The sequence below is a fragment of the Argentina silus genome (genome assembly GCF_951799395.1).
Source record: "Argentina silus genome assembly, chromosome: 10".
Lineage (NCBI taxonomy): Eukaryota > Metazoa > Chordata > Actinopteri > Argentiniformes > Argentinidae > Argentina > Argentina silus.
In genome coordinates this window covers 9,469,399-9,484,339 of record NC_139664.1, presented here as the reverse complement: position 1 = coordinate 9,484,339, position 14,941 = coordinate 9,469,399, and the positions used below count along the sequence as shown (strand labels likewise).

At 46.2% G+C, this 14,941-nt stretch overlaps 1 protein-coding gene across 1 annotated transcript in view; it reads right to left on the bottom strand.

Annotated features, from left to right (window-relative positions):
- Nucleotides 1–14,265, bottom strand: part of efna4 (ephrin A4) — a 31,503-nt gene extending 17,238 nt beyond the window's left edge. Inside the window, exon 1 of the mRNA XM_083678902.1 lies at nucleotides 13,675–14,265. Within this exon, the coding sequence (XP_083535028.1) occupies nucleotides 13,675–13,796 (122 nt within the window). The 5' untranslated portion in view covers nucleotides 13,797–14,265. The remainder of the gene's footprint in view (nucleotides 1–13,674) is intronic.
- Nucleotides 14,266–14,941: the final 676 nt, after the last annotated feature.

The window sequence follows — 14,941 nt, the reverse complement described above, 5'->3', positions numbered from 1 at the left end:
ACACACACAGAGGCCTACAGTGTAAGCAGCTCAGACGTACAAGTTGTGACCAACCTGGTGCTTACTCCTCTCTGCGCACAAACACAGGCTTACCCCCCACCTCTGACCATCTGGGCCCCCCCACCATCCTCCATGCCCAGCTGCCCCTGGTCTGTACAATCCACCCCCAGTGACCCCTCTTTCATGTTCCCCTGAGAAATCCTCCTAGTCCCCACGTCCAATCCCTTGTAGCAGCTACTACTGAGGAACAGGGAACATTTAGGGGAAACATACGGTAATCTCCTCTTGTGTGTGTGTGTGTGTGTGTGTGTCACACACACGCTGTACTTCCTTCCTACACTTCCTTTAAGGTTAACAGGAAGTGCATCTCTGTGTCTTGACCCTGCTCTCTCACACTCTTTTTTAAAAAAAATGTTTTTACCCTGCCTTAAATTTCATTTCCTTTGCTTGTCCTGTTGGTTTTCCTCCTGCGTGTGCGTGTGTGTGCATGCGTGCATGTGTGTGTGTGTGTGTGTGGAGAGGACAGTGGTAGTACAGATACACACTCCTCTTTGCAGAATGCTTTATTCAGCTTTATTTGACAGTATGAATTCGGTATGCGTATGTGTATGTGTGTGTGTGTGTGTGTGTGTGTGTGTGTGTGTGTGTGTGTGTGTGTGTGTGTGTGTGTGTGCAGTTTTCCAGAAGCGATTGGCTGCACCTCTCCCGCTCTGCAGGATCCGTTAAATGACCTGAAGGCTCAGACCCTCTGGACGGTTCCACGCTTCTCTACCTGTGTGCATCAGCGGGCAGTCTGACTCACACACAGACACACACACCCCTGCAGTTTCAGGTGGGGAGAGGCCCCATCAGTGGCACAGACAGCACAGCCACTATTTTCTGCCTGTTATGGCTTGAGCGCTGTGTGTGTGTGTGTGTGTGTGTGTGTGTGTGTGTTCTGTTGGAGTCAGCAGCAGCAGGAGGACTCAGAAGTGACCTCACAGCCAAGGCCCATCACCAATGACACAGAACCAGTTTAATAATATGAGTGATGCATCCCTCTATATCCCTGATTTACACTGAGGCCCAGCTGTGTGTGTGTGTGTGTGTGTGTGTGTGTGTCTGTGTGTGTGTCCAGCTCTAGCTTTGTTAGGTCTTTAAAAAGGGGTCTGCCTGCTGCACATAGAGTAGGGAGAGAAGGGAAGTATTTTTCAAACCTCGATACGGCAGTGTGTGTGTATGTGTGTCAGCTAGCAAGAGGAGCGTACTGTAAGTGCACTGGTGAGAGGCATGTGTGTTTGCACGGCTAAGAGGAGTGTGTGCTACGCAATGAGTGTGTGTGCACTGGCAACAGGAGTGTGATATGCGATGTGCGTGGGTGTGCACTGGCGAGAGGCGTGTGTGTGTGTGTGTGTGTGTGTGTGTGTGTGTGTGTGTGTGTGTGTGTGTGTGTGTGTGTGTGTGTGTGTGTGTGTGAAAGTAGAGTCTGTATGTTCAGCGAGGGTGTGTTAGGGGGGAAATAAGGTCAGCCGTGCTGTTGCCTGGGAGACAGCCAATCCAGAGCTGGGATTCACGCCAAGCCTCTGCCCCACCCAGCATCTACCTCTCCATCGCTCCATCCATCCATCCATCCATCCATCCATCCATCCATCCCTTCCTCTATCCCTCTGTACTGTAGTACAGTCCAAACCTCAGAGTAATGAGCGCTCTGTGTGTCTGCCCACTCTAAACAGAGCTCTAAGTGCAGGGCTGGAGAGACGCCTGGACCACCACCTTACTGCACACTCAGACAGAGAGAGAGAGAGAGAGAGAGAGAGAGAGAGAGAGACGCCTGGACCACCACCTTACTGCACACTCAGACAGAGAGAGAGAGAGAGAGAGAGAGAGAGAGAGAGAGAGACGCCTGGACCACCACCTTACTGCACACTCAGACAGAGAGAGAGAGAGAGAGAGAGAGAGACAGAGAGAGAGAGACGGTGCATTGTATAGGAGATATGAACACTTATTCAGCACAGTATCATATCCATGCCCACCCCAACATGCTTTGATTGTTTCTCTCTCCCCCCTCTCTCTCACCAGCATACAACATACATACCGCATGTCACACACACACAGACACAGACACACACACACACACACAAAACTTGGCTAGTCTTTTTTTTACCACAGATTGCATGTAGTTACTCAACATGAAAGGGAGCAGGATTGACTCAAACTCGACTATGAGTTTGGGGTCACATGTTAAAGGAGCCGGCTACGCCCAGTCTGTGTCTGCTTTAGGACACTCCACTTCTCTGTAGCCTGGGTCTTCAGCAAAGCCCACCTGTGTAAGTGGGTTAAGGAGGATGTGGTTGAAGTAAGATCCTTAAACACACACATTCAGACAGACACATACACGAGCGCGCGCGCGCACACACACACACACAAAAACAAGCACACACACACTCTTCACCATGGTAAAAAGGTCGCTCGCTAAGCAAATACGCTAAACTAATAAATCAGGCCTGGCTTTGAGAATCCATCATTTACTAACTGGGTCGCACTTTTGATGGGGTAGACACTCTTTCTCTTTCTTCCTCTCCCTCTCCCTCTCCCTCTCTCCCTGACGTGAAGGTCAGTGTCGGTTAGGCAGTTCGTTCTTGCCCCAGGTGTGCTCTCTCTCTCTCTCTCTCTCTCTCTCTCTTCTCTTCTCTTCTCTCCCTCTCTCTCCTCCCTTTCTCCATCTGATGCCTCTGTGGTTGTTAGTGTAGGAACGGAGGAGCGGACGGCAGGCCTGGGCTTTAGGGTCGGAAGCCCTCATTTTCACACACGCAGACAGATCCGCGCACGCACACACGCAGACACACGTAGACACACACACACAGACACACGCAGACACACGCGCACGCACACGCACACACGCACCCTCGTTTAGACATGTCAAGACAACTAGGATCCTGCCCCAGTATGGCCGACAGGCCTGAATTATTTAAGTGGAGAGAGGGAGAGGGAAAGAGAAGGAGAAAATGAGGAGGGAGAGGAGGTGAGGAGCAATGAGTTAGCTGGACCTTTAAAGTCCCTCTCACTGAGCTTATTTGAAAACGCTCTCTACTTCTTTACCTTCTTCTCTTTCGCTTTCTTTCACTCCATCTTCAGCAAGACTAATTTCCTCCCCCTGTCAACATTTCTCCACCACTCTCCCTCTCCTTCACTCCTCTCCCCCTCTGTCCGTCTCACTCCCCTCTCCTTCTCCCTCTCTGTTTATCTAAGCACTTTCACGGTCACTGCTTTGGAATCCCAGGGGACTAAACTGCCCCTTCTCTCTCTCCGTCTCCCGCTCCTGCAGCCTGTCCATGCTTCTCTCGCTCTTTCCATCTTTCTCCGTCAGAATGGGTCAGATTCATATCGCTCGGTGGGTCGAGGGTATGAAACGGTCCCCCCCATTCCCCTGAAGGCAGCCAGCTTTGTCCTGTTCTAGTCACGCACAAGGCCCCCCCACTCACCCGCTCTCTCTCTCTCTCCCCCTCTCTCTCTCTCTAACACACACACCCACCCACACACCTACTGCACAGGAAAGTCATAACTGCTATATATAAGGTTAGAAAACAGATCACTGTTAGGCATAAATTGCTACAAATTCGTCAATAATCTATCCATCTGGCGATAACATCTTAAATTCTATAAATTATCATAATAATGTTTTCCTAAATGTAAATCTGTTTTTGATTTACAGCCTTTGAAACTGCCGTCTCTACATTTTGGTTGATACTTCAAGTGTAACATGGAAAGCCTTGTTCAGTCAGACCTGCAGTATGGCCCTCACAACTTAGAAAGGCCAGTTCCACACCACAGCACTGCTATGGGGTTAGACACAATAGGAGAGAGGAGGAGGAAAGAAGGGAGACAATAGCGGGAGGGAGGGAGGGAGGAGAGGAGGGGTGCAGACACCGGCCTCATGTTGTCTTAACGATGCTCCAGCAAAAGACTGGGATTATCTGATAAATTTGGGATTAGAGATGACCAACCACTGCTTGACCAAATTACTGCCAATTACTAGATTAAAAACACAGGAGGTGTGTGTGTGTGTGTGTGTGTGTGTGTGTGTGTGTGTGTGTGTGTATTTCCTGTACACACGGACATGCCAAATGTATTTGGAGTACATTGCATACAACTGTATTATTGTGTATTCACGCAAGATAAGAGCTGTAAATAATAGAAAATGTGTCGTCCAGCATGAATCAGGTAAACAGTTGTGGAGGCAGTTAAGGACAAACACCTTTGTTGAAATAAAAAAATACTTGTTTAGGTTGTATAACACTGATGATGCCAGAACACAAACACCTTGTTACAAAATGGAATAAATTCATTCATTTTCAATTACAGTAATTCTAAGAGAGTGTGGACTGCAGGTCTAATAATGTGCTGTTTCCTGTCTGTAATGACTCATAGCATTTGGCATTGGTTGCATTTTAGGGGCACTCACAGATTAGTATAGCAATCATAAAATGTCAAGCTTTTTCCCCCACAATATTTTTGAAAAGCAGAGGGAGTACAATACATCCATTTCCACCTGAATAGGAGAGCAGAGCAATGAGATTCATGAGTTCTAGTGCTACAAGGACAGAGCTTTGGAGATTTGGGACACGGTGATTTCCCCCTCAACATGTCTCATTCCACGGCGCAAAATAGGACAACTTTCCCCGTTTGTTCTAATACTGTGAATAATAACCACAATATTATTGTGGCTGAATAACAGAATAGTCCGAAAAATGTCAGCGGGGTATATTTGAATTTAAATGAAGCCTCTAAAAAAATGATACAAAAAAAAAATATGTTTCTGAGAATATAGTTGAAGAGATTGTACTTAAAATGGTTCAACTGGAAGGAGCATGACTGGGGAGAAAGGAGGATCGGAGAGAGAGAAGAAAAAAAAGGGAGGTTGGGAGAGAAATGAACGGATAGAAATAGAAAGAGGCAGGAACAGAAAGAAACATAGAAAGGGATAACAGAGAAGAAAAAAAAATACAACTGCCAACCTGACATTCATGTGGTACCGGTTATCGTAAAAGGACACACCCAAATATGTCCACGCACACATACCAATACCATACATCATACACCTAACCTCCAACAATCTACACCACTAACCTAAGGCTGGGAGTCGTCTTTGAATAAGTATATGATACAACATTCCACTCATATTTTGTCCGAGACCCCTTTTACACACACACACACACACCACACACACACACACGCACACACACAGGAAGCGGTGAGGCAAAGCCAGTTCTAAATGGGGTGTGATTCCCCACTCTGACTCTCCCCAGAGGCTAAGCAGCAATGGAGTGTGTGTGTGTGTGTGTGTGTGTGTGTGTGTGTGTGTGTGTGTGTGTGTATCATACCTGTGTGTGAGTGTACGTGTGTGTGCAGGGAGGGGGGCTCCTCACACTGCCTCCTGACAGTGATAGTAATACCTGCTGACATCCTTTCTTCCCTTGCTCCCTCTCTCCCTCTCACCTCATCCCTCCATCCCTGGAGGCCTTGCCTTGCCGTTTTGGGAGTTGAAATCTGTTGACTCTTTCCCTGCCATGCCTCCCTAACGCGTTCTCCATCCCTCACTCCGTCTATAGCAGGTCTAATGTTTTTACCATCTCAGGGGGCCAGAGTGTGTGTGTGTGTGTGTGTGTGTGTATGCATGTGTGTATGCGTTTGTGTGTGTGTGTGAGAGAGAGAGAATGCATTTTCTCATCTCAGGGGGCAAGGAAGTAGGCTGCGTACCCCACTGCAGAGAGGCTATGCCAAAATGTATATTGGAATTATAATACTGTCGTGAAACCTAGCCAAAATCATCCTGAAACCTTTCAGAGCAATATACAGAGAAAAAGTAGAGTAGATATAGTGGAATATATATTAAGTCTCCTCATGAGTACAGTGCACTCCTCACTTCAATCCTAAACGATTTGATTTCTTATACCTACTGATAACTGAAGCGCACTTACTGAAGTACATAGTAAAGTGTTTCTGTGCCCTCCTCAGTACTATAAGCAGTTTATTCTTATTAGATAAGAGTGCTCCATAGTATCTTCAAAGGTTCGGAGTGCAGATCATGCATTGAGGAGCGGCGCTTCGTAGAAGCAGGTTTTATCCCACCTTAAACCTTGTCCTGGTGTGAAGTGTGCCATCCATATCTCTCCCCTACTCATGTCATTGGTAGGTTGTCCCCTGCTCCTGAAGTACAGGGCAGTAATACTGTCCAGAGAGACGCTGGACTGGAACTTCAGACAGGGGAGAATGTACGGATGACATCAGCTGCGTGGCCCTGCTGCTTACATACACCTCAAGCAGACATAAACATAGGAAAGGGCTGGAAAGAAAGGAAAAAAACGAAGGAAGAAAGAGAGACAGAGACAGAGAGATGGAGGGAACCGGAGCGGGTATCTCCATAAAGATCACGTTTGGTAGCATCCAACAGTGAGCAGACACTCACTTTAGCCTTTCGCTGTTCTAGACATTTGGTCCAGCTCCTGTGTCACAAACTGGATGGATGGATGGTGTGTTATTGATCTCTACCTAGCAATTAAGGGCTATGATGGAGACAATAATATGATTTTAGATGCTATATAGAGCAACCTGCAGTTGGAAAGGTGTTGTATTTATTTGTGTTTTCTGAGGGAGCCTGATATTGGGTTATTATTCTGGGGGATGGGTGCAAGGCCTGTTTGCTATATTGCTTTTGCATGAAACTTTAATGAATGTCACAGGTTCTTATTTGTGTAGACGTGTGTGTGTGTGTGTGTGTGTGTGTATGTGTGTGTGTGCGCGTGCTTACACTACAGAATCTGAAACCACATGTTATTTCAGACTACTATTACTACTATCATAAAACATTTAAAATGCCTAATAATTGGGAAGAATTTTGGGGCAGGTTTGTTCAATAGAAATTTGGTCAGACCTTCACATAAAAATATCTACAATAGGCCTATATCTCCGGTATTCGCCAGATTCAGGAAAAACAAAAAATACTGGTTGGCATAGCAACCATCAGCATTGACGATCGTATGATGTCCCTCCGCATGAAATTGAAAATCCAAAGTCAATTGATAATTCATAAATTCTGTGAAAATGACAACATGAAATCTCCTCACACAGCCTTGGTGTAACACACAGGACTTCTGTACCCTCCTGACGTGGAATATCTTGTTCTGTACAATAACTCTGGTTCTCTCTATATCTGCCTCTGCCTCGGTCAATACAAATTCAATTTCTGAACAAGGGAATTCCCTGGCTGCCTCTTGGCAGGCTTTCTAAGATGAGTGGGAGAGTATGTGTGTGTGTGTGTGTGTGTGTGTGTGTGTGTGTGTGTGTGTGTGTGTCCTTGGCTACAGCAGGACCCTGTGGTTAAACAGCAGGCCAGTTTAACCATGTGTTTCATTGGATGGTCTCGACTCTGGAGAAATACAGGGCACTGAAGGACAACACAATTCACATACATTCTTTTCCACAAAGATTGCTCGTGCTTTTTTTCAGCTCAGGGAGACAAAGCCATGATACATATTGTATATTCAAGCATTTCTAAAAGATAGCTCACATGAAATGCAGCACAACGCTATTTCTTAAGAGAAATATATATTTCTCTAAATACTGCTTGTAAAATAAATAAATAAATAAAATAATCACGTTTTCAAACCTGCCATGGTGAGTAGAGGTGTTATGCAGCTGTGATTCACACACATGCAGCACGGCTGCTAATCTTCATCAGCCTGTGCCTCCTCGCACACGGCAGCCATTTTATGCCAAACAGAAGCCATGGCACGTGTCCATGCCAACAGAAACGCAAACAGCACAAAACCTCATTCTATTTTCTGTTTCAGGATGTTGGAAACATTTATTCCACAACAGTAAATATTCAAGGCTAATAAACCTAATATTGATGTTTCTATGCTGCACAAGAGAGAGAGAGAGAGAAAGAGAGAGAGAGAGAAAAAAGAGAAAATGAGGGAAGGAGAGAGAGAAAGCGAATGTGCAGCCCAGCGATAATGTGAGGGGCGAGTGATAATATCTTGGTGTTAAATTGCTATCGATTTACTAAATACCCTGACCAGGAGGAGTTAGCAGGCGCTCTCTCACGGCCACACAGCACGTCTGCATGGCCCGGCTCTAACCTCTTCTAAATGCACTCAGCAGCATGACTATCTGATACATTATAATACAGACATCCAGAGTGCAAGGCTCCTCGCTATGCTCCACCGTAAACTCATTTTCAACAGTGTGTGTTGTGTGTGTGTGTGTGTGTATGTGTGTGTGTGTGTGTGTGTGTGTGTGTGTGTGTGTGTGTGTGTGTGTGTGTTCGAGAAAGAGAAGAGAAAGAGAGACAGAGTGAGTGTGTGTGCATCCACAACCTCAATTGCTGCAGGATTATATTTTCTGTTGTCATGCAGTACGTTTAAATAAGATTTCATTCTGAGGGGTAATGCACCAAGTCTCCTCAGCTGTCTAGCTCCTTTCAGTGTTGTGGATTACTGATCACTCACACGCACACACACACACACAAGGATTTTGGAATGATTAACTAATATGGCAGAACAATAGCCCTCTACGGTCCGCTAGCACCCCTCCTTCCAAAAAGTAAACTACTAAAAGGAACACCAACGCACCTTTTCCTCTCTGACACTTTGTCACACCGAAACGAACGACAACTGGAAACAAAACAGTGACCTATTTAGATTACAGAACAAAGCTGAAAAGCTTGGCAAACGTTCCCTTACACTCTCCACCTGCTGTGATCTGGAGTTGGCCTTTCCAGTAAAGGGCCTTATCACTGGGAGTCAACTCGGGAGCCAAAGAAATATTTTTCTTCTGAGAGTTTCATACTTATAGGGCTAGTCTTTCTCATACAGGGCCATGTCCCACTCCTGCTCTGTTCCAAGGAAACACATACTTCCTCTGAACAAACACCAAGACAGACTGACAGACTGGTATGTGCACACACACACACAGACACACACACACACACAGACACACACACACACAGACACACACACACACACTCCCCCTGCCCTGACAGAGTCATTGTTCCACTGAAATGCACTTTAACGTAACACAATGGCGAGAAACATCGATTCGCAGACCGACAAATCACTGAAATCACTGCCACACATTGTTTACTTACATAGAGGAAAAGCTGAGGAGTACACATGCCCAGAGTTAGGAGTTACCTCTTGGTAATTCACTCAATACAACACACACACACACACACACACACTTCTCCAAGATATAAACACATAAACACAAACCACAGTGCTTCACTACGCAGACAAGACAATGGGCATGGTCCCAGATAGGACAGGAGAGAGGGAGCGAGACAGACAGAGAAATAGAGAGAGAGAGGTGGAGGGGGTTGAGGGAAGGATTGTTTTCCTTCTGTTCTGTTAAGAGGGCAGGGAATAAAGTGGTAATTACCTCACTGTGGGTTTGTTGATTATAGTTCACAGGTTCTCCATGTTAATCATTTACCAGGGGAAGACAGAGATTAGGAGAGAGACAGGGAGAGAGCTGGGAGGGACACACACATGCGTGCATGCGCACACACTCACACACACACACACACACACACACACACACACACACACACACACACACACACACACACACACACATGCACGCACATGCACGTACATGCACGTACATGCACACACACACACACACACACAAGGGATAGAGAGGATAGAGAGAGAGGGAAAACGACACAAAGCGAGACTGGAGGGAGAGAAATCAGTCTAGAGGCTAGGGGCAATCACAACTCCCCTGACTGGGCCCAATTACAAACACTGACAGCTTTCATTTTAATGTGTATGTGCCTGGCTGAATCTACAGTGTGTGTGTGTGTGTGTGTGTGGTGGTACGGTATGCTGAATCAGAATGTGATTTTCTCCAGTGTTTATGCAGGATCATTCATGGGTGCACAGGGGGAGATGATGCATAAACATGGCAGAAAACTAACACAAATACTCATCTCCTACTGCACCATTTAAAGATGCTTCACTGCCTTATACAACAGCCCAGCAGAGACAAAGGGTTGGCAATTCTCTGGACCTCTGGTATTTGTTGCACATCAGTTATGTGTCCAAACTTGTAGAGTGAGTTACTCACGCACACATTCATTAATGGCTGAGGGAGAGAGAGAGAGGGAGGGAGGGAGGGAGGGAGGGAGAAGAGAGAGAGAGAGAGAGAGGGAGGGAGGAGAGAGAGAGTCTAATGATAAATACAGAGAGGGTAAGTACTCAAGAGAGAGAGAGATTATTGTATCTCTCCATGTTAGTTGTGTTATCTCCTATTAAAGCCCTGCTGTGCTGTTAGATGGTGAGGTCTCTGTCAGCTTAGGTGGGTGGGGAGGGAGAGAAAGAGAGGGAGAGGGAGAGAGAGAGAGAGAGAGAGAGAGAGAGAGAGAGAGAGAGAGAGAGAGAGAGAGAGAGAGAGAGGCCTGGGGTTGTAGCCAGACATATGACATGTCGAGACCAGAGGAGCTGTTGCGACAGGTTTGGTTCTACTTGGTGGCAGCGTTTGACAGGAAAAAGGGCGAGGAGAGGATGGGTGAGCCAAGAGCAAGGGTAATGGAGAGGACAGAGCAAAATGGTATATTTGGGGATTTAATTAGGATAGGACTAACACTTAAAAATTAGGGCACCCCCATGGGCGTTAAAAATCTAATGTTGGTACAGCCCATTTTAGGGGCACCTCATATAATTCAAACCCTGAGAGAAATAGTACCAAAAGAAAACCAGCAAATAACGTGCTTGCTGGCATTGTATTTCTGTCTATACCTAAGAAGAATGTAGACATGACATAACCAGCATACAGGCATGTACAGTATGGTGGCCTGTGTGGTAAACTGATTTTGTTCGAAAGATTCTTCATGGCAGACAAACAAATACACACCACTTTACACACCCTGCTACACAGCGGAAAGCTGTATACCGTCAGCACTCACTGTGGGATGCACTTTGGTCTATAACTCTGTGGATGATTTTGTGTAACCTTTACTCAAACCAGGAAATTAATCTCTTGTCAAGAAAGCAAGACTTGGCTAAGAAGTTAGCTCCAGTATAAAACAGAGAATCATCATAAAATCATAAACCACGGGTAGAACTCTCTTCCTGAGGGATATATTTTTCATTTTAGAGTGTTGTAAATGAGGGACAGTAAAGGAGTGCACTTAGAGCCTTTGTTACTGCCATATAAACCACTGAACACTGACCATGAGCCCCCTCTGCACATCACTGCACTTGTTTCATTAAAATCATAAATCTTAAATTGTCAGAGAAGGTCATAGGTGAATATCCTGAGTCATCTATACTAGCAGCAGCCTGTATGTTCCCCCGTATATCGCCCTCTTAAACGCCAACCATTGCACCCCTGCTAGCAAGTACTCACTAAATGGCCGTGTCAGAAAGGACAAAAATGGCGATAACACCCGATCTCATGAGCAGGTACAAAAGTTGGATGCTCTTAATTTCCGGGTTACGATTAAGGGTTAGGATAATGGTTGAGGTCATGGTTTGTGGTTAAAACACCATTTGTGGTACGAAAAACGGCATGCTTCCATCCTCTCTAGCATGGCTATCTAGCACCGATGCCACACTGCACTGCGGTGTTCTGGAAAAAGATGCATTGTCCGCTTGCTTGGATGGTTTTATGGGCCTCAGGATAGCGGCAGCCGGGCTTCTCAGGAGTGCTGTGGGAAAATGACTGAGCCTAAACTAATCACAGACAATATCCTACACTGGGTGAGGGAGAGGGGGAGGGCAGGGGGAAGAGAGAGAGAGCGAACAAGCGAGCAAGCGAGCGAGCGAGACACGGAGAGGCATAGGGGCGAGAAATGAGAGGAGAGGGGTGCAACAGTGAAGGGAGGGAGAGAGAAAAGAGGAGGATGAGGGCCGGGGGGGCGGGGGGGACAGGGGGACTCAGACTGAGACCTAGCCTATAGCCCTAACCCTGCGGAACTCTGGCCCAGGCTGCACTAGCCCAGACACACTGATGGCTTTCTGATTGGGTGGTATGATAAAGGAAAGCGTTTCCCCTGCCACAGAGCGCAACCTTCCACAGTGACGCTGATGGCTTTCTGATTGGGTGCTGGTGTAAGCAGAACGTGTTACCCTGCCGCAGAGTGTGAGCATCCTGGCATCCCCAGGGAGAAGAAGGGTGTTTCACCCCATCACTGCTAAGGAGACCTACAATTCCAGGTCCATGCTTTACCAGCCTAAAACAAATTCTGTTTCAGTGGGAACCAGTAAAGACAGTTTGTATTTGGTGAACCCAGTATGTGATTCAGGGTCGATATAACCATGGCCCAGTTCCAATACTTCCAGTACAATACAATGCATCCTTCATCCATTAAGGTGTAAAAGACTAGGACTGTACAGTATGTGATTGGCTTATCTCCATGAGCTAGTTGTCCTTAATAGAGAGTTAAAGGGACACTTCACAGATTGTTGATCTCAAAATCATTGTCCAATTCACCTTACAAATGTGAGGGCATGTGAAAACAGCTTCCAAATGCTGGCTGGGAGGCGCAAAACACTGTGGACGTCTAATCTCCTGGCTATTTACACAACAAAGACCACTTATAACTTCATAGCTGTTGAGTCGTGGTGACAATCTGTGAAATGTCCCTTTAAGGTTAGAGTAATGGTCGTACCAGTGATTAGGATAGAAGGAGGAAAGGATGCATTTGTTAAGTATTGGAACAAAGCCTCTATTCTGTCCCTGCAGCTCTCAGAGCTGAACCCTTGAATTAGCCACCTAGAAACACCTGGATCAGCAGGTGAGCCTTTCGCTGTCTGACTAATAACCCCAATCAACCCATTACACACTGGGAACACTGCTAACACACACACACAGCTGCTATACCTGCTGATTACCCAACTAAATGGTTACACATGGCAGCACTTTAGACCTCAAATACGCATAGGTCTGAGTCGGCAGAATGCTATCTAAGACGCTGTTGAAATACTTTTATTAGTCCTCCTTCCTTCCTCCCTCCCTCCATTCCTAGAAGTAGCCTAATCACTTACCTAACTTGAATGCATAGGTGAAATAAAGGGTTGTTCAATACAGTTCACAGATCCAGGTATATTCACTGATTAGCCTCTCTCAGGTGGAGGAAGAGAGGGGGGTGCGTTTTTAAAGCAGTCTATTCACACTGGCCTGTATCTAATGACCTCGCCCTCAGGCTACCCACGGTGAAGGACAGAGGGGTGACTCCCTCCCCAACACAGATAGCGTGTGAGTGACTCTGTTGAGTAGGCCTACTCTACCAGTCACCCCCTCTGCTAAACTAAAGGGATTGAGCAAGACCAAGACCTAATTTACCCTCTGCTGCCTGCATGCCATGGGTAGCCGTTTTAAAGGCGTAACCGTGCAGGTGATCGTGTCAATGCACGTTAAAGCCAGATATGCGTATTTGACATGCAATGCAGATCAGCTAGGTCCTGTCTAAGTTTACAGGTTCCACTCTGTCAAGTTGGTGGACTAGTCCTGTTGCTCAATATGCGGCCGTGGACAAGCCAAACAGAGGGATAGGAGAGAATAAACTTTCATGGACTGATCACAAATGAGCGATGCGTAAAATGAACCCAATCCAATTGATTATCAAACTATTCCACTCCATCGAAGAGTAGTCTACAAGAGAACTTCTGTGGTTTTAAATTCTTTCCTCACCTTGCGTTGGTAGAGTTCCAGTAGACTACGTGTCTTTTGGCCAACGTTGCGGAGACTATATTGACCAAGAAAACGGTGGTTCTCCACACCGTGACAGCTCCGGGTTTCCAAAGGCACCCCATCACGGCTACCGGGCGAGGCGTGGGCCACAGCGGCACGGGGTCAGGTTGTTGAGAGTGAAGCGTTGAAAAATCGGTGACAGGTAGTCTAGAATCTTTGGAAGGATGAAGTAATCCGTTCAAACTCGCTCTTCTCAAATTAGTTCACAAATACAATCTACATTTCCCTTGATGTAGGTCCAGTTGAGAATTATGACTGAGAAGTTATTCGATGGAGAAGCTCCAAAAGTTTATCAAAGAAAATAGTTTATGAAAATGCAGCCCGACTTTGAAGAAATATCCTCCGCCTCCTCCTTATCCGCATCTGTTGCACAGCAACTTATTTCTGAAGGAAAAAAAAGCGAAGTCAAGTATTAGGCATACCTAAACGTGACTGTAACTTTCCAAGTAGCCTTACTTGTTGATAGTATCCCCACTGCAAGTTGTTTGTCACTTTAAAGTAGATTTAAAGCGCAATACATTCCGCATTACAAAATCATTGATAGGTGTCAGCAGGTCCTGCCTCGAGCGGACACGCTGAGATTTGGGATGGGAGGAGCAGGGAGAGAGAGGGCCATGGGCAAGGGAGGCGCCACGGAAACTTTGGGCGAATCAGGAAAGAGGCTGGGCTGTGTTTCACATTCCATAGTTTTTTTTCTCTGCTGTAGGTGTCAGGTGCGTCGACTTGAGCACTAGCGGCGGGCCGTGTTGAAATACCTTTTGATTGCGTCCTAGGCTATTTCTCCCGTTCATTGAAGCACGCGTTGATCTTCTACGGTGGCCTTCATCTATTCAACCATTTACAGATCAAATATTATCCCAAGGAGGATAATACCAGCTCCATATCCCTCCCACTGAAATTATTGGTTGCTACAGTAAAGCAAGTTGATAAGACCGCACTTTATCATGCTCTGTAACATGGACTGTGGTCTGCTTTACTCTGTAATACAGTCCACCAGTGAGCCAGCAGAGCAGGATGCCATATACATCTGTGTTGATGCACGCACGCACGCACACACACACACACACACACACACACACACACACACACACACACACACACACACACACACACACACACACACAGAGTGAGAGAGTAATCACAATCAGAGAATGTCTGGAGTATTCTCAAACAGCAGGATCCTGAATAATCACACTTTGGACAAACA